Source organism: Phoenix dactylifera, chromosome 1 (genome assembly GCF_009389715.1).
Source record: "Phoenix dactylifera cultivar Barhee BC4 chromosome 1, palm_55x_up_171113_PBpolish2nd_filt_p, whole genome shotgun sequence".
Taxonomy (NCBI): Eukaryota; Viridiplantae; Streptophyta; class Magnoliopsida; order Arecales; family Arecaceae; genus Phoenix; species Phoenix dactylifera.
This window is the reverse complement of record NC_052392.1, coordinates 23,124,935-23,152,869: the sequence shown is the minus strand read 5'-3', so window position 1 is coordinate 23,152,869 and position 27,935 is coordinate 23,124,935. Positions and strand designations below refer to the sequence as shown.

The following is a 27,935-nucleotide window of genomic DNA, read 5'->3' as shown; positions in this document are numbered from 1 at the left end:
CTATACAAATCTCTTTTGGGTGAAAATTTTGCCGGCCCTGACACCCTGTTTCCTTAGGCAGATAGAGAACTTTGTCAAAGCACTTTTCACAGATTCCCCTCTGAGAAAGGAGTGTTTGTAGAGGATAGAAATAACAAGTAGCTAAGCAATACACATGTCCAAAATGATAGTATTACATCAAAGTTGGGTCCTTAGTCTTTTTATAAATAGGACGCTGTTTGTGTGGATACATTTTTGTTTATATAACAAGTAGCCTGACATCGTTGGCAAAACTCAAATAACAACATCCAGCCAACTAGTTAGGTTGAATATGATCAGACACTAGGCTTCTTGAGACACAAGGCTTGCTTGACGATTGCTGTCTGTTAAGGTTGGAAAATTTTACTTAAGAGATTTCGTGAAGCTAGATTTTTTTTTTCTCTCAAAAATCTTGAGAGTTGCACTATGAAATCGATCCATAACACTTTCCCCATTAAAGGTGGAGATATACCACGACAAAATATCGGTCATCCTCATATTGCTATCTGCAAGTTAAAAGATGCAGCGTGATGAATGTTGCAACTTCATTTAACTAATAGGAATTTTGTAAGATCTCAAAACATTCAAATGGCTTGGAAATGTCTGATTAATTAATGATGCCCACGGAAGCCATCGATTCATCTATCAGTTTTCCAATATTAATCTTTTCAAACAAATAATAAGTGCGCGCAAGGTCGACAACCATCCTTAACAACGAACCAGGATTTACGGGTGTTTGTTAGAACAAAGCAAGCCAATTAAATGAATAAATAACTTGGTCTACCATAAGCGGTCAAGTAATTAGAACTGCTACCTCGCCACGGTGAATGAAACAACGTACACTAGTTCAAGCTGCTCCTCTATCAGTATTAATTTTGAAGATGCTATCATTTTATATTAATATTGATAAAACTCTCAAAAAAAACGATACCATAAATAAACTGATAAGCTGCCAAACCCCAACCTGCACACAGTAAATAAAAGAAGAAGATTCGCAAGACAGCAGGAGGCTGTCTAAAAAAATAAAACAAGATACAATCACAGATAATCTGCCAAACCCGAACTCGCACACCATAAAATAAAAGAGGAGGAAGATTCAAGGGACAGCAGGAGGCTGGTATTGTGGACAGCTTCATCAACGCCTGAATGAATGATCAAACGATGCAACACCTATATTACATTACATTACATTACTTGACTGCCTCCTCAACTGCCTTCATTTGTACACCTCAAAACTTTCTACAATGGGAGAGAATCTACATGTAAGAGTGAACAAAATTATGGAGAAAAAACCAGAAGGCGTTCCACCTTAAGAAATCCCAGTTGTCTTGCCCAATAGCCACAAGAACAGGGTCGTTTCAAGCATAAAAATGGTGTAGAGCCATGCTCTATCCAGCGTGAAACCGAAAATGGTGATCCCTGCTTTGTTGTTCTCCAAATATGTCACTGCATGAAGTAAAAAATCTCAAGTAGATGAGCTATACGCACAGGTCTTCAATCAAGTTCTTATTACATAATACATATTAATTCTATGCACCTAACCAATAGTAGGAATTAATATGGTGCCTCACCTAGAGCTTGTCTCTTTTGAAAGGAAATGGTGTGGGCATGAGGTGGCAAAATCTTCATGTCTTCCAGTTCATCCTCAGCACTGACATCCTCATCTGATTCATCCTCACCACCATTCACTGCAAAGACACAGTTGGGGTTCAAAGTAACCTCACCAGGTGTCTCAGGGTCTGCATCGAAAGAATCAATAGTAGCACAGACATGCCACTTTGCAGCATGGCTTGTGAGTGCTTGGGCCTTGTGTGTGATCTTAGCAGCACTCCTTAAGCATATGAACAGTCCAGTCACAAGTACAATGGAACATAGCTGCCAAATCATAAACAGACAGATTAGAACAATGGTATTGATTTATGGGCATCTAGCTGCTGCAAAAATTTAACCCATAAAACTTCGTAGACAGCCCTGAGATTCCCGAGTAACAAAGGGTGATTGAGCAATAGTGCCGTCTTATAGATTAGAATACACTGAGCACAATCATACAAGGATGGGGTGGGGTTAAGCAACAGCCTTTGATTCAGATATGTTCATGTTGATCTCGGGGCTGTACTATCAGAAAGGAGCCTAGGCTCTTTCCAAATTTTTTCAGTGCTTAAAGACCATGAAAATCATATATACCACCTTTTCAATGAATATAATATAATGGAATAGGCCCCCTAAATTAACTTATTATCACAACTTTTGCTATGTGTTTTGCCTGTTGCATATTCATTATACAGTTTATATGCCTCCAAACTGGAAGTATTTGAAAAGTAATAGAGAGAATGAAAATAAGATCATACTGAATGAGCTAGTGCATCAAAAGAGAGAGAAAATGTAAATCAACTGAAAATTCCAAATAAGTGTTTCTAAATCGAGGGAACTGGTGGTTAATAAAAGTCATACATAACATGGAGAATCTTAAGATAAATCATTTTAAAGAAAAGTTAATTTTAAAAACTAATTGATAAGACTTCCGGTATAAGCTTGGTGAAGTAGATCACTTTTGAATTTCTCTTTGATATATAGAATGACATGACATGTCTTCTGCATCGTCCAAAGGCAAAAACCAGCCATGTAATCGCAAATGTTAGTTTTTTCAGCTTGCTCTTCATTCACACGCAACAATTTCCCTTATTTTGACATCCTTCACATCTGAAATTGTAACGGTGCTGTCCAAACTTCAAAAGTAATGGATTTCCATTTAAGAGAGAAAACAGATGTTGGCCTCTTGGATCATGAGGACGACCAAGCATTTCAAAGAACTGCTTGTTCTCTCGATGTGGAAAACAAAATTTTCCTGTCTTCTACCAGTAAAACTCATACACTATTGTTCACAAGAATCATTAAACCTTCTTGTTGTCCTTCGTAGTTCATAGCTAACCTTGTTTAGGTGCAGCCTGAAACCTATTGGTCATTGTCCAGTATTAAGAAAGGCAGTAGTTTTTCTCAACTTCAAATTTACTGTGTCGCTTACAGTTCATAAAAAACTTCTCCTGAACTTGATATATGCTGATTTAGATCAAGAATCCATCCTACCCTTAAAGGTGACTTAGATGTCCCCTTTGTTAATGTAATAAAACAATGTAATAAAATAAAATCCTAAAGTAAGGAAGTATTATGAATTGTGAATGTGGAAACTAATAAACAGAGCGGGCAGTCTTCCTGTACGAATTAATGGAACACCGAGACGTGCACCAGCGGAGAGTGGGTAATTGACTCACCGCGAGTTCTCCGGTGTTGAAGAGGTTGACGTCCGAGTGCGATCGAGTGGTGAGCAGCAGGGCGGCGAACTGGCTGGCGGTGACAAGCACGAGGCAGGAGAGGATGAAAGCCCGGAAACGGTGGCTGATCACCCGCAGCTGCCGCCGGATCCGGAGGTGCTCCGCCAGCACAAGCCCCACCTCGGACTCCTCCTGAAACACCGCCGCGAAGTCCTGCAGCCGCAGTATCTGAAGCTGGCATATCAGCCGGAACAAGACGCACAGCAGGATGAACGTCGCCGTCCGGTAAATCCACGAGGCAAGTTCAAGAACGCACGCCACCACGTCGCTCGCCACGGGATTGCCCAGAAACGGGATCCGGCCGGCGCCGGCGCAGTACCACCAGATCTTGTAGGCCATCTCGGCGGCGAAGAGGGGCAAGACGAAGTAGGAGAGGAGGCGGAAGGAGCGGTCGAGATGGGCGGTGTAGCCGAGGCGGACGTGCTCGGTCTCGTCGCGGAGCTTGTCGAGGAAGAGGAAGCGGTGGAGGCCGTAGCGGCGGGTGACGGCGGAGAGGCAGAGGAAGGAGAGGGCGGAGGCGGCGGTGAGGGAAAGCTGGACGGCGAGGTCGTAGGGGCGACGGTGGGGGTTGTAGGAGAGGACGAAGTGGGAGACGATGGGGACGGCGAGGGAGAGGACGAAGAAGAGGGACCACGACATGAGGCCGTGGCAGCGGTCCGACTGGTCCATGCACATCCACCGCAGGCACGACCGGAAACCCCCCAGCTCGTCCCCTCGGTACGACAGGCACCGCCCGTACCACGTCTTCGCCGCCGTCGCCGGCGCCAGCAGGGCCTCCTCCGCTCCCCCTCCCCGGCCGCTGCTTCCTCTCGCCATCGCTCTCTCTCTCACTAGATCAGATTGGATCTTGGATGAATGATTTATTTAGGTGGGGAAAGGGAAATTGGGATCGGAGACAGCGGCGGAGAACAAGGGAGAGCACGCGACGAGGAGTCGAATTTTTTTGTACACACACGCAAATTGAGGAGCGATCCGATGGATTACTCTCTCCCTGGGCTCTTATATAAGCTGTTGTTTGAGAAGGCGAGAGTACGTTTGCCCGAAGGAGGATACCACCGCGCCACGCAGGAGAGACCAGGACCCCTCGAGCTGCTCTTTCTGGAATCATCCATCACAAATAAAAAAATAAGAGAAGGATGAAAACGCAAAGCGAACAACAACGCGGCGGAGTCCAGGTGGACGGCAGCGACTAGGTTACTAAAACGACCTTTTTGCTGGATGAGATGAATCTTGGACGTCAATGCTTTTGAGTCCCGGCACAGCATCCTACGCCGTAGACTAGCTAGCTTACCAGTGGTTCGCGTTCAAAGGAACTATTTGTGTTCCGATCATATTTTCCTAGGAGAGGGTCAGCGATGAGTAGTGGAAGGATGACCGTCGTCTGATTTTAGATTGCTCATATATATCATAAGACAAACAGGGCTATAGACTGAGCCATCTCCTTTACAACTGACCATTCAGAAGAGGCCTTTTGGACATACTTTGTAACTGCTTCTTCACTTTTAAGCCATCTTATTTCTTTGACTGTAGACTGCACTCACATTAAAACAGTGTGAACAGTTGTTGTAGATTAGATTAAATGTCTGACTCTACGGAGCCAAGCTTGTAATTATCTTTTAGAAGTTTAAATGCGGCATCTAGCTTTGGCATTCAGAGATGAACAAAGATTATTGTTTCACTAATCACTTAGTCAAAGTAAGATGTAAAAATTGAGAATTACCATTAATGATATCACATCACATCATGTAGATACAACACGGTAAATGGTTTCCTTGGTCGGTCGGGTTTATAGGTGCCGCATATGGACTCCTGCCTTCAAAGCTCCGAGCGGACGGAGCGGGAAACCCGTGTGCCTTCGTCCCAAAGGGCACGGGCGTACCGCGCGGTCTCGCTCGGCGGTGAACCCCTCCAGACGCCACACGGCATCTGATGGTGAGAGCAGCAGCTCCAATTTCTGGCTCGAACACCCACGCAGCATTTCCCACCAATCGGCCATTCGCCAAGCAGCCAAGCGGTCGCGCCAACCCGCAGTCGTTCGCCTATTTGGTGTTTTCTTGTTTTAATTAATTAGTGGGCCACACGTACATCCATTCCTTGGCTAATGACAGGCATCACGCCTGCAATTATTTCGCCGCTAGGAATCATTATCGGCGCTTTTAAAATATTAAAAAGGTGAAAAAGACAAGGCCTAGCTGGATTGCGTTCCGGCGCGGAACCAGACAACCGGGTCAGTGCCAGCTGTCGGTCTCCAGCCAGGCAAAAAAATGGGGGCTGAATAGAACCCCCTTGTCATGGAACTATGGAAGGGCCTTCGTTGCTTAAGAGGTGCTAGGTTACGCTTACGCGTGTCAATCTATCTCCGCAATATGATGCAGAAAGATATAAGTGGGTAAACGTATCAAGGAAGTGCTGCTGTTGGACCATGCATTCCATAAAAAATGCTAATGCAACCAGTATGGAAGCAAATCGGATTGCATCATATTTGGGCAAACCCGATCGCAGGATTTTATTTGCAATTGGCATTCATCTCTCAAGTGCCTATTTTGTGCTTGAAACAAAGTATCAAATCTCCTTCGAGATATTCGTAGGCTCGCAGGAGAGTGTGGCACCTTCCGAGCTTTTCATGTCTATCGTAAGACGATAGTGCAGCAGATCCTCGTCTCCTATGCAGCACATTATGCATATAAGGTTATCTAGGTGGATCAGGATATGGCTCTTACTCCATTACACCATGTATTTTTTTTTTTATCTTGTTGGGCGCTCTCATACACGTATAGTGTGAGTTCGAGATATTCGTAGGCTCACAGAAGAGTGTGACACCTTCTGAGCCTTTCGTGCCTATCGCAAGGCGAACAGTGCAGCAGATTATCATCTCCTATGTGGTACATCATGCAAATGAGGTTATCTAGGTGGATCAGGACATGGCTCTTGCTCCATTTTGCCATGTATTTTTTTTTTGATCTTGTCGGGTGCGCTTATACATGTATAGTATGAGTTCGAGATATTCGTAGGCTCGCAAGAGAGTGTGGCACCTTCTGAGCTTTTCATGCATATCGTAAGGCGAACAGTGCAGCAAATTGTCATCTCCTATGTGGTACATCATGCAGATGAGGTTATCTAGGTGGATCAGGATATAGCTCTTGCTCTATTTCGTCATGTATTTTTTTTTTTTTTGATTTTGTTGGGTGCGTTCATACACGCATAGTGTGAGCAAATCCTGTAGCAAAAAAAAAATCACCAAGAAAGTACTTTTCTGTTTTTGTGGTGCCCTTTATGATGAAGATGGCTCGGTAGGAACAGTGTACGGGGGTACAGCTTGGCCCAGATATGATGTGCTTGCGTGCCACCAATAGGAAGTCTGTTGGCTGGGTGGAGCCTGCAGGTGCCCATACACAGAAGTTGCTCGGCCATGGGCCAAATCTGTCTCAAATTGAGCGAGATGGTACTGACCCAATTGGGCGAATTATCTATAAACCAGAAGGAAAAGGTAGCTATTTCCAAGCAGATAAGAAATCAATCAAGTTCTAGTATTTGGTAATTAGAACTCGAGTAAATTTATTAGGAGTTGTGATAATTTGCATAAGAACAGTCTTTGAGAAGATGAAACTTGGATTTATAGCCTAACAAGTGTCGGCCTTAAGGCTTCGTCGGAGGAAAAACTGTACAATCACAATATATATTGGATTTTTTTCTAATACTGGATGCATATATTGAATGAGAAAATATAAAAAATACAATTTGCTATTAACAAGACTTGCATAATATATATGCCTGGTTTAAACTTTTTGATTGATGGAATCCTCAACAGGACTTGGTAGATGAACTTTGTAGCTCCATCATTATCATAGGACCAAGGGATCAAAAGGGTATGATCAACTAGGCAGGGGCAAATGACTTTCTGAACCGAAAAAAAAGCCCTCGGGTAGCGGACGGCACGAGGAAATTTGCCATCTAATATGCATTAAGGTGTTGCAATCAGCATATAAGTTTTTTTAACAATTTAAAAAGATCCTAGTGCACAAGACTCCCACCACTATATGATTTGGAGAGGATCAGATGTACTAAGCTTTACCTCTATGTATGGAAAGGTTATTTTTATGTCTTAGATCCATGACACCCAGGTCAAAACGAAGCAAACCACAAGACCAATCAACTACAGTTCCTTCCTGCCAATTAGTTTTACAAGATTCATGGCCCCTTTCTTGCCTTTAGTCTTGACCAGAATTTTAGCACCAATTCAACAGAGCTTGATGTGAAGTTGAGATCCAATGCAAGAAAGTTCTCAATTTTTAGGTTATTCATGATACCCTAACCTGAACCCAGCTAGATGAAAAACAACTTAGTAGTAGGGTTTATTTCATCTAAGAACTATTTGATCCACACTGTACCATTCTGAAATTTGGAATGGATTAATGCCATCAAAAACACCTTCAATATCATCAACCTGACTCCCTACGAAGCTCGAATAAATATAAAATCTGGACACCTTTAGCCAATGAAAAGTTCATTTATTTGTCAATATAATGTTGGAAATAAATCAAGGTACCATGCCAGTCTCTAGCTGAGGCAGTACATACTTGCCATGCTAGTCAGGTACCTAACCATTTGCTAGGGTTCATGGCAAACAAGAACTATCTGTGTCGGTACATATGGTCCATGCTGGAGCATGCCAGATAGGTAGACGCCACAATGGAATGATACAAACTGGAAAATGTGATAAAGGGCATATATTCTTGTATCGTGCCCATGGTCTATTTGTATGCTGCATAGCATATGTATGGACTGGCACAACATTGTACCTTGATCCATGTCCAAGCAAAGCTAGGAATACCATCATTTAGTAAAACCCCAAAACAACTTTTCTTTTCCTTTCTGAAGGTCGATGGAAGTCCTTGCATGCATAAAAGGGAGATCATGAGACCACAAAGAGGAATAGAGGAAAGAGAGAAGATACTCTATACTTGCCATGCTTATGGACGAATGATGGAAAATGTGAGGGAGTTCTGACCTAGAAAAAAGAGTACAAGAGGTCAGACCAGTCAGGATTCAGAAATTCAAATGGCACCGAGGAGCAAAAGCAAAGGGAGAGAAATAAAGGTAGTAATATTTTTCTTTTAAGGGAAAGGGAAGGGCAAGGTTAGTAGCATACAGGGTGTTGAGGGCACATATTACAGGTAGGATACTAGGACATGTAAAAGAACTTAGTCATTTAAGGTGAATTAATCCATAAAGTCTAGTAATGTATGCATATATACTTGATACATAATATATAAAAGTATCTCATCATGATTCATAATGGATGTAGCTTGTTTACATCTAAGTATTTCTATTTCTTTCTTTTGAGAGCATGCATGTGCGCACACAGTAGTTGTGGGTGTGGCATATAAACTCAACCTAAAGAAGATTTTACAAAAAAGAACCTAATCTGAGTGGTAGGTAAAAATACCATAAAAAATGACCTTATGAAGCTCAAACTCCATTCATAAACTCTGAAAGCGAATCGGAAGGTAAATGAGATCATATGGAACAAGAAACAACAATCCCTTGTAAGATTCAGCCTATACAGCAATATATGGTGAGCTTCTAGTGTTCACATTGCACATAAGAAGCTATCAGGCAAGTTGAAACCTGAAAGAGGAAATCATAGTCAAAACAACTTTCTAACACCCTAAGACTTAGTTAATCTGCTAAGAAGAATGACAAGAATCTTTAGCTCAGACACCATTCATCACAACACAAATATTTCAGGCTGAATAGCCTTTCCAATGGAGATCCGAAATATTCTAGTAATAGATCCAAGATCCTACTAAAAAACAAATAACAAATCAAAGGCCTAGTGTTGAACATCCAGCTAACCTTCTGACAGGTGCAACCAAAATCCATGGGTTCAGCAACACTGTAGCTATGTTCTCTAAAACTGATACCACTTTTTACTAAAAGAAATATATTCTAAATGCTTCTCCTTGCAATAGACTGTAAATTTCAATATAGTGAGTTTTACAATCACTATAATATACTAAATCCAAGAAAAGTGGGAATTACACAGTAAATGTTGAAGGGATAGAGAAAAAGGAGGGAGCAATGAAAGAAAGATGTGCAGAAATCATCAACAAACACTTAAAGACTATTTACAATTTGAGGAACTGGCATAAATTAGAACCCAAAGGCAAAGTAGCATCCATATGGCTCGTATCATGACAAATGATTAAGACAGTTTTTAATTTGAAGAACTGGCATCTGCTAGAACCCAAAGGTGAAGTAGCATCCATATGGCTAATATCAAGTGGTATAAGACTTGTTCTTATGAAGAATAAACACTTCATAGCAAACAGTGCATTAGTTTCACGAAAACAGGCCAAGGTCCGTCCACAGTTTGTCGGATCTAAATTCAGTAGTTTACGGATAAAGTAGTACCTCCATAATAAGTAGATGATGCATCTCATTCCAGCTTTCAGCAAAATGCACTTTCAAATAATCGGCTCTTCTCCACCAACCAAAGCTCTCATACATGTGCAGAACAGATATAAAAGCTGCTCGATCATTTAAGTCAAGACAAAGTGAGAAAGCAAATTCAGTGCCTAATCATAAAGGCATGCTGCACTACTACTTAATGAAAACTTGAAATCTACTGAAGAGTGCATAAATATTTGAAAATAGCACCAGAGTTTTTCATAATAAATCGTAAGACTCACCAAAATATGGTACCCTAGCTATGGTTTCCAACACGAAAAATCTTGCATAATGGCAATCGTGGTAAAATGCATCAAGTATCTTGATTACCAACTCCTATAAAAAAGAACATTTACATCAAATAAATTGAGATTTTAAACCCAACGTATATGTCTAATTATACAAAAATATAATGGGAAGCCTATCTCTGTTAGAGACAACCAGGTAAGGATAAACACCAGTACTGTCAGAAATTGAAAAGGCAAAAGAGAAAATCTCTGTATTTCAAATGCCACTTTATCATTTCAAAATTTACAAATTATAGAAGCAATAAAAAGTATTTTTCAACAAAGGAAAGCAGATACCTTGGTAATGAATCTGATGCCATGGATTCTGTTTTCATGCTAGCGAGAAACGAATACCACCTTGTAAAGAAAAATAAATTATCTGAACAGTACTTATAATGTTTCTGCTGTAACAGGATTACAGGAATGTGTTAATAAAACTATCTAGACAGCCGCATGTACCAATAAAGGAGGGGTGGGTGTGCAGTTCCCCTCCTTTTTTCTCTTCAAAATACACATAACCAGGGAAGTCTGCAACTTCTATATGCTCAAAGCAGGCTTGCCGACATAAGAATTTCTTCAGTATAAAGACACTGAACTGAAGCCATCATCTAGTTCAATATGATCTAAATGTAAACCATTTCTATTACAACGCTTTCTGTACTGATGAATCATCATTGCTTATTACAGTCACATTTACCTATTTCCATTTCGAAGTTTTGGTACACCAACAGTTTGCAATTATAGCTCGCTTCATGATTTCATGTAAAGTGATTAGCAAAGCAATTCTAACATGAAATGAAGTGGCTACTATTGCTATGCCATCCAATGGATGATAGAATCAATCGAGAAATATTTATGAATCAGAATTGAAGTATAGAAGCAACGCCTAGCATGGATTTAAATGCCAACTGGCATGGCATGATACATAATGTGCCAATCCCTTGTGCATAAAGTGCTGGCACAATACCAACTGTATGCTAATACAGCATGTTGAGTGTGCCCCAAGCATTGGCATGGAACAGCACAACAAGTGGAACAGTACCTACTGTGCCAATGGAAGGCCTGCATGTGATAATACTTCAATCCTTGATGCCCAGACAATTGGGCAGAACTCGAGAACCAACAAAGATAATAGACATTCTCATGTGGCGTTGAGCTGATCATGCATATGGTACAAATCGGAACTACACTCGAGAATGCCTATTCTGAAACCATCAAATACTCTCCAATTATGTTAGATTCAGGATTTTTGCCTTTAACATACATAAAATACAAATTAGATTTTGCAGAAGTATCATTAGATTCAAGAACTTTGAGTTTCCAGATCAACTTCGTAATGTACAGTTGGAATTGAACAAGTCCAGTGACGATTTGAGGAAAGCCACCAGCAACGATATAATAAAACCGAAAGCATTGCAAATTGCAATGATTTAACCTAACAGCAGAGATTTGTAACTGACAATTCAATCTCATGTTAAATGACTTCAAAACCTTCAAAAAGTTCTGGTTATAATAACATTCCTGTGCACTGAAGTCATGAAACACGAAGAGAGTGGACAATTGGTCATGACTCATAATACCTCATTTTGGCATCAAGTCATATAGATACTACTACAAAGGACACAAACTTTATGATTCTAACACACATATATTCTCATAAGATGATGATAGAAATAGTCTGGCGCCTACAAACATCAAAAAAAAAAAAAACATGACCACAGGCTAAGAAACATTTCCTAGGAATCATTTATCCAGAAAGCAGATAAAAAGTTTATAAAATCCAAATAAAAAAGTGAACATGCAGTGAGAAAAATATTTACGGACTGCTCAAACTTAATGACCGAGCTCTCCACGGAACCAGGCGCACTAGTCGTCGGATCACAATCGGTTGCCTTCCCCTCGTTATCGGGAAAAGTCTCCACATTAAAAGAGCCTTCCATGGTCACCTTTTCCTCCTCCTCTTGCAATGTGGTGGTCCTTTATCTTATATAGTTTCCTACAAAGAACGAACACAGACGAGTCCCATCACTAGCAGCTAATCTCTCAAGGCCTCACTTCACCGAAGCATCAAAATTCCACAAAAATAGAAATGACGGAAACAAACTGAGTACTGGAATTCATATGCTAACAAAAATTTCGTTTCAATAATTCATAATTCGAAGCAAAAGACTGCACAATTTCTCGACCAAGAAAGTAGCCACTACTCCAAGGGAGAGATAAAGAAACCATACCTTGAAACCGTTCCACGGGAAGAAGTAGAAACGGCGCGAAAGAGTGGAGAGAGAGGGGATTGATGGGAAAAGGAGAGCGTCTTCTTCCGGGATTTCTGGGATTGAGATTGGCAACCGAAGAAGGAGAAGAAGAAGAAGAAGAGGAGGAGGAGGAGGAGGAGAAGAAGGAAAAGGCGAGCGTCGCGGCCATGGCTTCTCTTGCCGCTTCCTAACCTCCTCTCCTCCTAATTCTTTGCTCTTGCTCGGTCTCGGGCCTGAGAGAGAAGGAAGGACTTGTCTGCTGCTTTGGCTTCTTGCGATCGTATATTCGTATCGCGGGACTGGGAAGGAGGGATATTCCTTGTTTTTATTATTATTTTTATTATTTTGGTAGAAAAGAGGAGGGGAGGGAAGGAACGACCCATCCACGTAGGAGCCTCCACTGGGCTCTCCTTCTATCAGGGAATGTTCAATACAGATCGTAGGTTTCGCGTACCTTTCTTGATCCATGGACTCACCCCACTGGGCTCATCGCCTTACGTGTGGGTATGTCACCCAGCGCTACCTTGGTACAAATGGAAGGAATGCATAACCGCCAACAAGCCATCCAGGCATCAGGCATCCGATCCCCTAATTTAATTGATGCCCGCGCGTTTCGAACTCGGACAACTTGAACGGAATTATCACCTCCTTACCATCAGGTTACCACTTTGGTGACAGAAATATTTTTTGTTCAAGCTCGAAACGGTGAGGGTTAGGCCAAAATAAATAAATAATTTTTTTTAACAGATGCCCTTCTAAAGAAATTATATTTTTTTAAATTTATATTTATTTTTTATTTTTATAAAATACTATCTTTATACAAATATTTCTAATATAATAATTCTTCTAACATAATTAATAAAAATCATATTTATTTTAATTAAAAATAAAATAAAATTTTCAAATTATTTTTGTCTTCTATCATAATTATTTTATAAATATTTTTTTTTTACACATCTAGCCATTAAAAATATTTTAGTCCTCGGCCACGTTACCGCTAATGTTTTGTTTTTCTTGGGCGGTGAGCGTTGCGTACAACGCTAGGAAAGTCCGGCGGAAGCAAACAAGGTCTGGGCTTGGGCCGTGAGATTGCAATGATGAAATGCTTGACGACCAGTGAGAGAGAGAAAGAGAGGTGGCACCGAGACTTTTTTTATTCGTTAACGTCTGACTATTTCATAATTCACTTTTGTATGGCAACTCGCAAAGCCTGATTATGGGATAGGATGGGCTTAATTTTAGTTCTTGCCTATTAATTGCCTTTCTTTTGGCATGGGTTATTTGGAAATGCTTGGATAACTAGATAATGGAATCCAGGCCATGTAATCAAAATGATAAATAATAGTATTTTTTTGTCCACTATATAATTCAATTACTGTTTTTCCTTTTTTTTTTAATGCCTCCATGAGCCGATTGGCCCGTGAGAACTCCACATTTGCAAGAGAGCCAGCTGGACGGCCCAGCCCAAAACAAGATAGCATTTGATCTGCAGGGCAGCCCATTTGGATCCTTAATTTCAGTTTTAGTAGGATTTTTTTTATTATTATTTTTCTCGGGTGAAATCGATATTGGCAAGTAGTCCCACGTCAGCTTTATCACATCCCGTCATAACAACCATTACACAACTAGTCCAACATTAAAAACAAATCTGTGACACGACCTAATTAGAAGAAGACATGCTAACTTTGTGGAAAAATTTTCATAAGCCCAACTAGAGGACATAATAATGCTCCATCTTAAAGAGTCAGATGTTGGGGTAGTAATGGTGATTTTTCTATGCAAATGATAATGGTGGAGGTGCTATTGGTGATACCTAAATTGACACATGATTAAACCTTAATTTCTAATACTTCGACTCCCATCTTTATTTTCATCAGTTTGCCAAATTATCCAAGCAAGATTGATGAATTACACTGACATCTTCACAAGTATTGCACAATCAAAAATTCTCTTTCATTCCCCATGATATTTAACCGGTTTCTTTTATGAGCATAATTTGTTTCCAACAATATGAGGGTCAATCTTGATGCGTTCCCTGTAATCATGAAATATTGGGTATGTAGTAACATGCAATGCAGATCGATTACCACAAAATAATCGAATAGATATTGAGTGAGGCATATTATGATCATGAAGCAAGTAGCTGAGCCAAGCTAACTCAGTTTCAGCAAAAGATCAGAACACTGTGAATTGTTTTTTCCTTTTATTCTTTTTTTTTTGAAGGAAATATATGCTAAACAATTCTAACAATGATATTTAGGCCTAACAACATCATCATCTTGGTGAAATCTATGTATGGTTCATATGAAATGATCGCGTTTTACCTATCCTAAATAACCAATTGGAATCAAAATAAAACAATTAAATGAGATCACAAGCTCAATGACGCTTGAAGAAGGCAATAAGTGGACGATAGACAAGTCGATACGCATTGACGGCCATCACAAAGTCTGCATGGGCATAGTGTGGACGATACTTAACCGTCAACTTGGTTTTGTCATGCAATTTGAGCCCTTGCAGCAAGTGCTTGACGTCTGCAACAACGGATAGATAGTCTCGGCCCCCATAGCTGAGGAACAAAGGGAGATCACTGGGGATGGAGGACATGTTGTAGGCTGGGGGAACGACTTGGCCATAGTGCTTCATGTTCTCATCGTAATTACCATAGTCGTATTTTGTTATGGTGCCTCTTCTAATCACTATGTCCCAAGTAGAAACAACCATACATCAGCTTAAAAAGCTCCTGTGATTGTTAAGAAACACAGAGATCAAATATGGACTGATTGCAGCTTACTCTAGGATCTTCTAGGATAACTTACTCTGAGCCAAGTGGATCAGGTTCTTTGTTGCAGTTGACTGTGGTTCATGCTCAAGAAAAATCGGGACATAAGAAGTATTAAGGCAGCAGTTTTTTCCTTGAGTCAGGAGGAATCAGAACAAGCAAAATCGGAGGGTTTAAACAAGGGTGGTCACTTTTCTCCAAGGAATCAAAATAAGAGAATTCAAGGTTAAGAAAAGAAACCTGTGAAGGATGTTACCATATCATTGCAATTGACATCAGGTCGGCTGCAGATTTCCGAAATAAGCCTATGTGCAGCATCTCTGTCATGCAATATAAAACTCACGCTTCAGTAAGTTGAAAAATAATGAGTATGGGGTGTTGTGAGTTGGTTTTAATCAACAAAGAAATGCTCTATGATTTTAATTGGAATCACAGAAAAGTTGCCATTACAGTATAATTCATTTTCAATTCACACTGATGTTTCAATTTATGGTCTTAGTTTTCGAACATCATGAAGGAGTTGATGCTTGCAGAAATCAAGTCTGTTCCCAGATGACGAAGCCATGGTTCTTTGAATGTCTAAAAGGTCAAGCTACTTCATGACGATAGCTACATGACTTTAATTAATCTTTAAAAAAAAAAAAAGCTGTACATGGTGTAAATGCCTGTTTTATGTGAAGTTCTTCTCAAAATCAAGATCATCTTTATTCTGATTGAAATTGAATTGGTTGTTTGGTCACTCACCCAAGCGGATCGAACTCGTAAGTACCCAGCCAGTAATAGGTCTGCAAAACAAGCCAAGACCCATGGTTTATGAACAACATTGATATAGAGGCTTGAAGAGAACATAAAATACCATTCAACTCTGTTTTACTTCTGCGACGAAGGCATAGGCTGCGTTTCGGGCAATGGGGGATTTCACCTCGTTCATATAGGCTATTGGGCAGAGCAAGGCAGCTGACCTTACCATGTGCAGTAAGTGATGCTCAGAGAAGGATGCGAGGGCCATCAAGGTTCCCTAACAAAGCAATCTCAATGTTTTAGTCTTCCTTTTTCCTCCAAGCACCAAACAACAACAATAATAACAACAACAACAACAACACACACACATGCACACAAAAAAAAATGTTTAACAAACCCTAATCTTCTGATTTGACTGAAACCACAAAGACTCACTTGAGAATGCCCAACATAGTGAAGTTTCTGATGGCCTGTATGGCGATACACATATTCAAAGGTGGCAGGAAGATCAAATGCCACAAGCTCATCCCATGACCATTCCCAGTATGCCTGCAATCAGTATCACAGTTCAAATGAAAAGAAAGGAAATTAAGATAGCTCATATATCAGTCAGAAAGCAAGAAGCATTCAATTATGCCAGAGAACAAGAGTAACCGGGTCCCTGGGAGAAAGTCTGGTATGCTGGAGGCTGTATTTTGTTCCACGACTATTGGAGATCCACACATCATATCCTTTGTCCGCCAAGATGTAGCCCAGCGATTCGTCCGGCGAACTCATCAGCCATGTGATCCCATCCTGCCAACCATGACAGAGTTAACTTCTCATTAGAAGGAAGCATTGCCTGTTCCATTATTCCCTCGGATCTTATTTCCTTCAGCGGAATTCAGACGTACCATGAAGACCCCATGTTGTAGCAAGACTGGTGTCTTCCTTGCTCTTTGGGTTGTAGCAGAACGACCATTTGGAATCCTCTGTATGCTGAGAATGTAACCATCTTTTGTTGTCACCTGCAGCATATTGAGTCCTAAATTTCGTCATTCATTCAGCATGAGCATGAAAAAATGCTTCTACAAAAAGCCGATCCAGTATATGACTCGGACTAGATTTGGTGTATAACCCTGTAATTAAGCAACCAAATAATTAGTAAGGAAATGAGGTTCGAGACAGTACATGGTGTTCTTCGCACTCGTAGCCATAAATCTCCACGCGGGATTTGCATGTACCCTTGTCACTCGAGGTTGGAGCTTGAACGAGGCCCAGTGAAGCTGAATCACGAGTGCCATGACTGGAACTTGAGTCCTTCCTCACCCCTATAGCAGCATCAATCATGAACACAGAGCAAAGAACCCATGGAAGCAAGGAACGCAGGTTGTTAGCCATGATGTGGGTTTCCTCTATCTGCACAACTTTTGGTAGAACTCTTTCCCATTGTAAAGGATTGCAGAAAGAGCCATTCTTCTGGCTCCCCACTTAATGAAAACATCTTAATTGTGAGAGATGGATGCATCAAAATCTAGGAACCATTTGGTCCTTTTCTATTAGTCTAGATGCACATTAGAGAACAAAGGCACAGAATAATCATCTAAGGGTTCCGTAAGAAACTGACAAATTAAAATATAAGACTGACTGGATCTGAATGATTGGCAACCATGGTGTCCTTTTCTTCTGAAATTAGTTCACACTAATGAGGTGATTTGAAAGTTTGTTACAAATGAAAAGAGTCTTTTGGAAGAAACATATTGGAAGACAAATGTGAAACCTAAAAATCCGTAGACTACAACCATTTGCCGTGGTCATCCTCGAGGAGGACATCAAACCCCAAGGACAAATGGCTAAGGGGGCGTTTGGTAACCCCAACAGGATCACCACGGTGATCCGAATGCTGGGGTGATTTGATCCCCGGTGATCTAAGATCAATGTGTTTGGTAGGCTATGGTCCAGTGATTAAAAATCTCCGAATATCCATGAGTAACTTGTTTAGTATGGTACAGAGATCCAAGATCTATGACTACATAATACCACAATACCCGTGATATATCTTAAATGGATTTTTTATGTATTTTTAATTCTCATGAATTAAAAATGTAAGTCAATATACTAATTTCTATAATAACTCCATAATTTTGTCACATATTCTACTTTTAGTAGCCCTTATCATATATTTATTAATTATATAAAATATATTATAATAAAAAATTAATATATTTATCAATATATTAATTATTAATATATTCTATAAAAATATATTTATTACTCCTATAAATTATTAATCTTATAAAAATATGTTATTTTTCATTATAGAATTAATATTTTTATTTATACTTATAATAGATTTTTTTAATACTAATAATTATTTTGATTAGAAAAATAAGGTAAATAGGAGTAATATAGTAATATATTAAATATTTTCATTATATAAATATAAAATATAATAATATATTTCTACTAGAATTTAAAATTATCCTTCAATAATAATAGGATAATAATATGATTAGTAATATATTATAATATAATATATATCATTAATATAATATATAATATCAATATAATAATATATATATAACATTGATATAATATATTGATGGTATATTGATATATCAATTTTTCTGCTAATTTAAGGGGTATTTTTGTCTTTAACTTTCAACCCACGATCGCTGCCCTGGGTGATCTTGGATTTCCGACCTTAAGGACGGGTATCTCATCACCGAGTTGGAAGGTGATTTGAGGAGTGGAGGTGATTTCATATCACTGCCACGTAGGATCACCATGGTGCAACCAAACGCGGTGATCTCATCACCTCCACCCACATCACCCTTGATCCTAAGACGATCACCCCATACCAAACGCCCCCTACGTAAAATAGCATGCTGCCCTGTTTCTAGATATTCTTAAGAAAGAAACACAACATCACTAAAGGAAAATAAAAGTGCAATAATTTAAAAAAAAAATCAAAACAACCTGACACTGCATTCAAAATAATCTGAGAACTGTACGTTTTTTTTTTTTAAGGTGCAATAATTAAAAACGCATGTTTTGATTGATTAGTTCAAATTTTCAACTATTTTGCCTACGAGGGGAAAACTGGATTACCCTTACAACTGAAATTGGTTCCCAATTGGAGACGAGGTAAAGTATTGCATTCTTATGGTTGCTATGGTCAATTTTGTGTAGGCATATTTAAGAGATTTCCTCCTCAAAAAATCACACAAACACACACACACACACAAACACAGAGACACACACACAGAGAGAGAGAGAGAGAGAGAGAGAGAGAGAGAGAGAGAGAGAGAGGAAAAGAAACTCCTTCAAGTTGCAAGTCTGAGGTGCTTCCCACTCAAAAGGTTAATGCCGATATTTTCTCTCATTTGTGAGCAATGCTTTCTTCGTCAAACCACATTAAACCTCTCCTAAGGTACTCTTGAGATTAGAGAAATTATCCTTCATGTCAGTGCTAATAAAGATATCAAGAAATTTTCCTTCTACAAGAATTATAGTCTTGAGCTCGGGAATTTGGAATAATTCAGCTAGGGGAAACTCATAAATTATAAAGACCACATCAAAATCTAGAAAGAATTGGGATAGATCATGAGACAAGCAAATAGAATACGAAAAATGCGTAATATATTTTCCTTCATGCCAAAGCATTTATTGAAAGGTGACGCCAAGCAGCAGCTTTCCACCACAAACAATATATGGCATCATCACTTTGCACTTCATGAGATTATTTCGCATTACTCATGATCAATAGACCATAAAACCTTTCATGTTTGAATAGCCCAAGAGTTGTGCACTTGTTCTCATATAGTTCAAAGAATGTATATGAAAAAAAAAATTCGTGAATAATTCAAGAGTCTTTAACAATTTAAAGTCATGGCCAATTATATTAAGAATAGTAAGATGGCAACACAATTTGACAGTTTCTGCTCGCAGAACCACATTACCACTAAGGCAATCCACATTAAGAATGAAAGGCCACATCAATAGCTAGCAAGCTTGCATTCAAAGGAGGATTACAAATCAGCAGTGGGAACTTCTCAAGCCAAGTTACTGTATAAAAGAAATTAAATCTTCTGGGTGAATTCAAAGCCTAGCAAGTTTATGTAAACAGGTGAAAAATGAAAAAAAAAAAGCAAAAATTGATGCTAGAGCACTTGATAGAAGGATACAAGGCTACCCCATGCAGCTCAAAGGGCATCAAACAAGCAGTAAAAATCTTAGAATTGTACTCTATTATTTTTGGGCCACTACACAAACCATAACGTGACGCACAAACAAGTGTTACCCTGGTGAATAATTGCCCCTTAGCAGAGTCCTCTGTTCTTGGCAAGTGCTTTTCCTTCACCTTTTTCCTCATTCCCTTTTTTTCTTGACCATAAGCAACCTGAAGCAAACATCTCCCATAATCCTAAATCAGAGATGACAATGCTGTTAGAACAGATTATATTGAAAAGCTTTCTGATAAGGGGTAGATAAATTTCTTGACCTTGAGCCCTAAAAGAACACTTCTCAGTAGGTGCTCAAGGCCAACGAAACAGAGCTGGAAGTAGAAACAAGCAAAGAAAGACCTAAATCTCAATACCAGCAACCACGAACTCAGCATTCCTCCAAGGTGGCAGCACTGTGCATGCCATATGATCCAAAATTAAAGCCTCTCAAATTTGGAGCCAACTATATGGTTAACCATGTCTAAGCAATCATCAGTCTTCTCTTTAAGAAATATCTACAGTACACCAAAATTACAGCTGCTGTTACAGGTCACTAAGATTTGTGTAACTGCTGAGCAGTAAGTGAGCCAGCATCAGCCACTGGAGGGGACTCTTGAATTCTATGGACAGGTTGAGAATTCCTGAACCTTACAAATGGTCTTCTCAGAAATTACCATCTCTGTGGCTTCATTTGACCCATCAATTTGAGCTGCTCCCTTCGGAATTTTCTATTGGTATACCATGCTCCACCCTCCAACCCAGACCGTAGCTGCATTGGAATGGTAACAAGACATAAGAAAACCATTCTATGCCTAAATAAATAAATAAATAAATTAGCATGCCACCTCTCATCTACTTGGGCCAGACCACGCAGACACTGATTTGCTCTTCACAACCATTATGAGTTTAAAGAAAATAGGAGCTTCCCCCAAAAGATTTTCTTATAATTCCCAACATAAAATTGTTCATATTGAAGAAGAATAAACATTATGATAGTTAACTATTTCATTAATAAGAACGATAATCATTTTATATTGCATACCTTGCCTATTCCAGACACCATATCATAAAATAGATAAATCCATATCTCAGCAGTAATAATAGCTTAAAAAGAAATAGATAGGACTAGGAACAAACAAGATAACCAGAGAAGTCCAAGCTGTAGCAATACAAGCTACAGTGCTGACATTTCCAGAACTAACAATTTTTTCAATCTCTTGATGGTTAGAGTTATTTTTCAACTGCATCTAAAACCATAAAAGATATAATTTAGATCATGAAATATTAATTCTAGATGGAGCTTATAACAATAACTAAAAAAAATAAGGGCCAGACAGGTTTGCCCAAATGCATTGTCTGCTAATATGATATACTGGGTGGGAACGGCTTGTAGGAAAACAATAAATTATCATAGAATTCAATTAATTTTTATAAGAATAACAAACAAAACTGATGACTAATACTCAAGCAACTATTGAATAAGCAGTTACAGCTTCTTCAATTGATTCAAGCCTTTTCTCAATTTGTGATCGACGATGCTGATGTCAAGAATAACCTGTTCATTAACCTCACAATTAGAAACAAAAATCCAAGGTTTAGAATATTAAAGGTTGTCAATAGGCAAATTCAACCTACAAGCCTCACAACAAAATGCAAAATATAATCTAAAGTAGAAAGATGGGTATAAACTTCTTCATAGAGAACTAAAGGAGCAGAAGAAAGAAGAGGGGGGGCACTATCAGATGGTGTGTACAATATGAGTTTGGGAAGTCAGATAACTTGACTTAGAGGGAAGCATAGGTTTAGCCTCCTGTAAAGCCTAAACTACAATAAACAAGACTCCCTTGCGTTGTGGTAAAACCGAGTATCAATGTCTTAAAATAAGATGTTTCTCGTGTTCTACATATTCTTCACAAAAAGCTTAACAAAAGCCATCCACACGTGATTAGCTTCAATGACCAAAGTAAGATTTATCAAACTTTGGGAACCTAATGAAAGCTAAACAACCTAAACCCAAAACTACAGATGATTGTGGCTAGCATTTATACAGCAATCCTAGGTGCAAAAGCAAGGTCTTTTGACTAGGTCAATCATACCTAGCCTCCAATTGAAGTAGAGGCTGAATGTATTCCCCCAAAAGCAGAAGACTATGTGACCTCTAAGTCATGTTTAAGAAAGAATTTTAGCTTATACAAGTGTCTACAAGAGTTAATTGATGATTGTCTGCTTATAATCAAATATTAATATAATTAATATAAGGCACAAAATAATGCTTGTCTGACAGTTAAACTTTGGTATAAGCCTACTACTAGGAGCGCTTAACATTATTCATCCCTCTTAACTATCATGTGATGAGCATAGGCTAGGACCTACCACACGAAAGCCTGGTATACAAGTTCAGTTTTAACATACATTTTGGCAATACATTTTATGGAGTAGATTCAAATGAACTAAATGAAATTAAATTTGAAATATTAAAATGTTATTAAAATGTTAAAAAATGAGGAAAAATAATTATACACACGCATAAATGAAAAAATGCCAACCCATGCCGACCATGAGGGCTAACACTGTTCTTGCTGGTCCGAGATATCTTTTTTTCACAATATGTGTCAATCTCCTCCGTCATCCAAGTAGCCAGACAATAACACTATGCAGCCTTGGTCGATATTGCTCAGAGGCAACCCATTGCACAGCACAAGGTTTTTTGGCACAGCATGGCCATTCCAGCAACCAGCCAGCACACCCCATGTAAGTAGCACTTGAATCATTTGAAAATGTTCCACTATGGCTATCTTCAATTGAACTCCAGTCAACGATGCAAATGAAAATAGGATTGGAGGAAAAGGGGATTTCGGCATTTCTTCCGTAGTGAACGTGGTGATCAGGACTAATATCGATCATTAAGATGCATTTTAGAAATACACAAATTACTGAGTGCGGTGATTAGGACTGATGTCGATCACCATGATGCACTACAAAACACATGAAGTCATGGTGAAAACCAATTATTGAAAGGTTTTGCAAAGCATCCTTGAGGTGGAAGTGCAACTTTCCACTATCAAGGAGCTTCTTGTTTCACTAGGAGAGTGATGCAGTCAGTTGGCAGCATCTTTATCACATAAAAGTTGAGTCATATTACCTAATTGATATTATTTGAATTTTTAAACTTCTAACTTTCTGAACTTGTGGTTTCATCATAAAATTTGACTTGCAAGCTTTGCATGATTTGCTTTATCAACGTTCTTGCTAGATATTTGAAGTAATTTGACTATTGTATCATGCGTGCCCAAGAGCTCTATCATAACCACAAGGCAAACCTTGTATAAATAAAAAAAACCACAAAGCATAATCAAAACTGCCAGCAAAGATGTTATCATTGGTATCACACCATTCCAACATAAAATCGGAGCGATACAAGTGTCGGGACACTGAAACAATCCATGCTAGTATGTATCAGTCGTACGGGTATGTACCAATGGTATTATATGGTCAATAGTGATGGTTTTTCATTTGTTAAAATATTTTTTTTTTTCAGTACACCATCAATATCGATACTATACCAATACAATGCATTTCTGATTGGAAAATAGTACGGTATTCTGTATTGGTTTTAAAACCTTGAACTAAAATATTAAAGAAATAACATATATGTTAAAGGATACATCAACATAGTTGCACACTTTCGTAGGTCATCGTGTGCTAAGAAAGCAAGATATGGTATAGCACCATAACATGTTGAGCCCAAAAGATATGGACATGAACTGCAACATCTTAAACCTTAAGTAGAGGTATATTGGAGGTTAATAACAAAAGTAACATATCATTATTATGTTTGAAAGTGCTTGTGTTGCCAAATATTAATTATTGTTTCTCATTTTTTTGTGCATATGGAATTATTGTTTCTCATTATTTGTGCATGAATGATCAGTCATAGGGGTCACCATACGACTTCTTGTCCGAGACATCCTCTCAGAGATATGAACGAGAGATGCTTAGACGAGGCTACTACACTACTTAGTCGACTCGATCAGAAAGGCGAAATACATCCTCCCAACAGAGCCAAGAAAGAGGGGCACGAAGGATAAGTAGGTATAAAGTGGCACGAAGGGTAAACAAACAGCTGCCCGGCACACCAAAAAAGAAAAACAAAAGATACCTACAGCCCCAATTGTGAGTGTGGAAGAGGAACCAGTTCACTCAGATTCAGAGACTATGAGCAGCAATTCTGATGGTCATGAATCTGCTGGCCATGGAGAAGTGGAAGACATAAAACCACCATTTATGAGACACGGCCGCAGGGTGGTCTTCGATTCACTGGTGAGTCCTAGTTTACGTATGCTACACAGGATAAAGATCATAGTACACGATCTGTTAGAGCCCGCAAGGATACAATTGCATATAGGAGACGGGCTCCTCGAGGTCATTCAGGAGGACATTACGTAGCTGCAAATAATCTCACATGTGGAGTAGGATCCATAGACATATCAGGTTTCGAGTCATATACTAGATTCTATTATCTGCAGCCACAGGCAGTCTATGAACCATATGAATACACATATGGATATGGTGCATCTGAGACATCTTTCGGTAGCTACTACCCTACGCAGCCCGAAATATCTTACAGGTCGGATTTTGCTATCGGCTTATTCGGATAGGCATGTTTACAACCATTTTATCATCCAGAGGATACTTTCAGAGCTAGAGCTTCAGCGAAAGATCTAAAAGTGCTTATAACCTAGAGTGCGTTTCTTATGAGATGAACATACAAGACTATAACGCTGTTTGAGATTTTAGATATCAGTATACGTGTTGTACTTTAAATATATGTAATTGATTGCATTATTTTATATTTTTTATCTCACTACTTGATTTAAGATTATTTCATATTGCTTCTTGTAGCATGCAACATCTCACTAAGCATTTTAGATTGTGTATCATTTTAAAACAATAAGATGCATCATTTAGGTTATCATACAAATATCAAAAAAATATAAAAAATATCAAATTAGACTTCAAATCATTAAGAAAAGTTGAAAAAAAATTGATTACCAATTAATTAAACTTGAAAAGTCAAAAAAAAAATAGGCGTGTCGGTTCAGAACCGGTACACCTAAGCGTGCCGTGTGTTGGTATAGTATCGAGCTGATACCGAACCGATCCGTTCACTGACTGATACGGATTTAGGTACTGGTTTGACGGGCCTTGGTTGAAACCTTGTTGCACCCATTAGACACTAGAGCATAAGGCATATTTAAGCCACAACATGGTAAGTCAAGCTCATGCACATCATGGTTGGGCCTAATTGAACACATGGGTGTCCCCCCAAAAAAAAAAGCCACTCAAGTGTTTAAGTTGGCAAAAATCACATTTGGAAAAATTTTGAACCCATGAAATGTAATATAAGCAGTTTTGCAATAGGTGCAATCCTAATGCATCTACAAACTTTTTTGGGGTGAAAGCAGACAATCTTGGGCCTCCATATCCAAAAACCATGACCTTGAGTACAATAAGAATAATTAAGCAATCAACCAACTCAGTGAAACACGAACAACTTCTGAAAACAGATACACAAAAAAGAAAAAGGTTAATTGCATGTTCAAATGTTCAATTATGTTGTTTCGTGGATGACATAGCACCAAAAAGGAGTTTGATTTCAACCAGTAAAACTATAAAAAAGAGTATTCGATTACAGTAACTTGCTTCAGCCACAATTATACTATAAAGCAAATATTGCTGAAGAAGAAACTTCTTTATATTTCACGTAATGTTGCCTCAATGAAATGCCTACAATTTAATTAAATATAAGTATAAATTCTCAAGAGAAAACAACAAAAGCAAGCAATGTACGAGAACAATGCCAAGATAACTAACCTGCCCATGCAGTCAGAATAGATGCTATAGATGTCCCAAATGTGCAAACCACCCGATGACTCTCAAAGACTTGCTACAACATTCAACAGGGAAAACGATAGAAGTTTTCAAATCAGATATGGACAGAAAATTACTACAAGGTCGATCTGAAACAAATTCCATTTCTGACAATAGAGATCAATCAGTGAAACTGCAATAGACACCAATCCGCGTGAAATTTAATCGCCGGAACAAGAAGAACGATCAAACTTTATCTAATTGAACATTAGAAAAAGCCCGACGATTTAAGGAATTATGGGAATAAAATGCATTTTCAGCAAATCATTCAGTGCACAGGTCCCTGAAGCAGACGGCAGCCGCCTACCAAACGATCCAAAGCTACAAGGACCCCACGATCATCACGAAAAATAAGAAAGTATCGTGAAAAGACTAACAACCACCGCATACGCCGACCAAATCCAGCATGAAAATATAAATACATGATATATAAATAATTGCAGTCGAAGATGGCACACAAGAACACGCATCGTGACAAATGAACAAAACTATAATAAATTAAGCCCTAGAAGGTGGAGAAAGAAAAAGGCGGTGGGGTGAAGTTAGGAGGAACCTTGGTGGAGACGTAGGACTCCTGGACTGCCGACCAACTGTTCGACGCTTTCCTCCTGAGGTGGGGGAGCGCTATGCTCCCAAAAATAGAGCTCCCCTCCACCGCCCAGGTCCCCGGGCTCACGGTACGAAGGACCGCGTGGCCGGAACTCCTGAGCCGCTGTGACAACATCTCGTTATCGACCGAAGTCGACAACCGATTGGCCGGATATTGGGAGGCCAAAAGAAGCGACATTGAGAAGGAAGGCAGAGAGAGAGAGAGACGAGATCAGAGGGAGGAGGAGGCGCTACCCGTCTTCCTTCCCTCCCTCGCTCTCCGAGATCCTCTAAATTTATCCCGCCGATACCATCTTATGAATCGGAGTTAGTTCATGGGCCGTGGAAACTGGCCCATGATCCGGCCCACTATTAGCCTTTGTTGGTGGAGTTTTATGACTCCACAAACCCAGAGATATTCCGGGGTTATATTATAAATTTATAATAGTAGGGAAGTATTCCATGAAGATGAGTAGCTATCAGGACATGTGGATTTCAACTCTTTAGCATGTGATGTGCATATAAAAGTTTGCTATTGTGAATTTTAGATAACAATTAACTTTTCGAGTTAAGATCAAATATTAGTTGCAATTCGAGGATTAAGGGTTTGCCTTGGTCATTTTTGATGACATGGGATGAAGAGTTTGACAAGTAAGCTTGTTATTAATATTATAGTTTTATTTCTTCCTATGCTATTGTTATACTACAAGAAACACAGAAGAAAAAAAAAGGAACGGAAATAAAGAGGGAATTTTAGACATATTTAGCAAAACAGATTTGGTACAGTAAAAGACATTGGGCTTGGGCCCACCCATAGCATACTAACTTGAGCCATGTATAGTAGGATTACCCAAATATTTTATTGGGTTTGATTACAAAATTTGAAGTCAATTAGATTTGGGTGGGGTAGCAATTTGGAGACCCTGTTAATCATCTCAACCTAGCTAAATTAGGTGCAAATTATCTTAATCTACTTTCTACCACCAAATTTGGGTCATTCAAGTAGTTTTGGTCATTCCTAAGAAAGCCTCGTTTTTCTTTTTTTTTTTTTTGATTGAATAAGATTTCCTCCAACATGCTTCAAACATGGAGCTTCTAATTCCCAAAAATCAATCCACGTGACGTTCCCGGGTTTTAAGTATATTGCGTACGAGATGGTGGAAATCAGGTGATTTTTCTTCGTGCCTCTTCACTCCATTCAAAATGGAATTGTCTTCCATTGCCATGTTGTCTTACAAAGGGCTAGTTGCTTCAGTATTTTAGGCAGCTACGCCTCCCTGCAATAGCTTCTTTACTCTTGACCCACTCCAGTTTTCAGAGTTCTTATTACGGTATATGCAGCGTTCTTGGGA

The 27,935-nt window shown here is 39.1% G+C and overlaps 4 protein-coding genes across 13 annotated transcripts; all 4 read right to left on the bottom strand.

The window, feature by feature from the left end:
- Positions 1–963: 963 nt before the first annotated feature.
- On the bottom strand, positions 964–4,434 carry LOC103717050. The gene is made up of 3 exons (XM_008805281.4): positions 3,288–4,434; positions 1,590–1,893; positions 964–1,464 (listed from the first exon to the last, which is right to left on the bottom strand). The coding sequence occupies exons 1-3, from the start codon at positions 4,161–4,163 to the stop codon at positions 1,328–1,330; spliced, it is 1,317 nt and encodes a 438-aa protein (XP_008803503.1). The 5' UTR covers positions 4,164–4,434; the 3' UTR covers positions 964–1,327.
- Positions 4,435–7,050: 2,616 nt separating this feature from the next.
- Positions 7,051–12,636, bottom strand: LOC103717051 (ubiquinol oxidase 4, chloroplastic/chromoplastic-like). Of its 7 annotated transcripts, XM_039130154.1 has the most exons (5): positions 12,316–12,633; positions 11,905–12,080; positions 10,040–10,133; positions 9,762–9,877; positions 7,051–8,355 (listed from the first exon to the last, which is right to left on the bottom strand). In XM_039130154.1, the coding sequence occupies exons 2-5, from the start codon at positions 12,022–12,024 to the stop codon at positions 8,260–8,262; spliced, it is 426 nt and encodes a 141-aa protein (XP_038986082.1). In that variant the 5' UTR covers positions 12,025–12,080; positions 12,316–12,633; the 3' UTR covers positions 7,051–8,259. The 7 variants fall into 7 exon arrangements, 3 of the variants coding, with proteins under 3 accessions (XP_038986082.1, XP_038986081.1, XP_038986087.1); XM_039130153.1 differs by having other exon boundaries at positions 11,905–12,633; XM_039130159.1 differs by lacking the exon at positions 7,051–8,355 and adding an exon at positions 8,470–8,975 and having other exon boundaries at positions 11,905–12,633.
- A 1,870-nt stretch (positions 12,637–14,506) lies between these two features.
- On the bottom strand, positions 14,507–18,031 carry LOC103717049 (triacylglycerol lipase 2-like). Of its 3 annotated transcripts, none has more exons than XM_039130136.1 (9): positions 17,030–18,030; positions 16,753–16,866; positions 16,514–16,654; positions 16,295–16,408; positions 15,993–16,136; positions 15,863–15,903; positions 15,359–15,438; positions 15,156–15,251; positions 14,507–15,035 (listed from the first exon to the last, which is right to left on the bottom strand). In XM_039130136.1, the coding sequence occupies exons 1-9, from the start codon at positions 17,237–17,239 to the stop codon at positions 14,716–14,718; spliced, it is 1,260 nt and encodes a 419-aa protein (XP_038986064.1). In that variant the 5' UTR covers positions 17,240–18,030; the 3' UTR covers positions 14,507–14,715. The 3 variants fall into 3 exon arrangements, with proteins under 3 accessions (XP_038986064.1, XP_038986066.1, XP_038986070.1); XM_039130138.1 differs by having other exon boundaries at positions 16,086–16,136; XM_039130142.1 differs by having other exon boundaries at positions 14,900–15,079; positions 17,030–18,031.
- A 1,603-nt stretch (positions 18,032–19,634) lies between these two features.
- On the bottom strand, positions 19,635–27,018 carry LOC113460950. 2 transcript variants are annotated; one of them, XM_039130165.1, is made up of 3 exons: positions 26,549–27,017; positions 25,939–26,011; positions 19,635–20,833 (listed from the first exon to the last, which is right to left on the bottom strand). In XM_039130165.1, the coding sequence occupies exons 1-3, from the start codon at positions 26,780–26,782 to the stop codon at positions 20,793–20,795; spliced, it is 348 nt and encodes a 115-aa protein (XP_038986093.1). In that variant the 5' UTR covers positions 26,783–27,017; the 3' UTR covers positions 19,635–20,792. The 2 variants fall into 2 exon arrangements, 1 of the variants encoding a protein (XP_038986093.1); XR_005513351.1 differs by lacking the exon at positions 25,939–26,011 and having other exon boundaries at positions 26,549–27,018.
- Between the last annotated feature and the right edge of the window lie 917 nt (positions 27,019–27,935).

What these genes read in the sequence shown, in the direction of transcription:
- LOC113460950 (XM_039130165.1), bottom strand. Translation starts at nt 26,782, where the DNA reads ATGTCGCTTCTTTTGGCCTCCCAATATCCGGCCAATCGGTTGTCGACT. An exon ending in AGTCCTACGTCTCCACCAAG is followed by an intron (nt 26,012 to 26,548) that starts GTTCCTCCTAAC and finishes TGAATGTTGTAG; the next exon opens with CAAGTCTTTGAGAGTCATCG. An exon ending in TATTCTGACTGCATGGGCAG is followed by an intron (nt 20,834 to 25,938) that starts GTTAGTTATCTT and finishes ATTCCAATGCAG; the next exon opens with CTACGGTCTGGGTTGGAGGG.
- LOC103717051 (XM_039130153.1), bottom strand. Translation starts at nt 12,024, where the DNA reads ATGGAAGGCTCTTTTAATGTGGAGACTTTTCCCGATAACGAGGGGAAG. An exon ending in TCATTAAGTTTGAGCAGTCC is followed by an intron (nt 10,134 to 11,904) that starts GTAAATATTTTT and finishes TCTTTTTTATAG; the next exon opens with GAGTTGGTAATCAAGATACT. An exon ending in AGCTAGGGTACCATATTTTG is followed by an intron (nt 9,878 to 10,039) that starts GTGAGTCTTACG and finishes ATGATCGAGCAG; the next exon opens with CTTTTATATCTGTTCTGCAC.
- LOC103717050 (XM_008805281.4), bottom strand. Translation starts at nt 4,163, where the DNA reads ATGGCGAGAGGAAGCAGCGGCCGGGGAGGGGGAGCGGAGGAGGCCCTG. An exon ending in TCAACACCGGAGAACTCGCG is followed by an intron (nt 1,894 to 3,287) that starts GTGAGTCAATTA and finishes ATGATTTGGCAG; the next exon opens with CTATGTTCCATTGTACTTGT. An exon ending in TCAAAAGAGACAAGCTCTAG is followed by an intron (nt 1,465 to 1,589) that starts GTGAGGCACCAT and finishes TACTTCATGCAG; the next exon opens with TGACATATTTGGAGAACAAC.
- LOC103717049 (XM_039130136.1), bottom strand. Translation starts at nt 17,239, where the DNA reads ATGGCTAACAACCTGCGTTCCTTGCTTCCATGGGTTCTTTGCTCTGTG. An exon ending in CCTATGCCTTCGTCGCAGAA is followed by an intron (nt 15,904 to 15,992) that starts GTAAAACAGAGT and finishes CTTGTTTTGCAG; the next exon opens with ACCTATTACTGGCTGGGTAC. An exon ending in TATGGTAACATCCTTCACAG is followed by an intron (nt 15,252 to 15,358) that starts GTTTCTTTTCTT and finishes TCCTGACTCAAG; the next exon opens with GAAAAAACTGCTGCCTTAAT.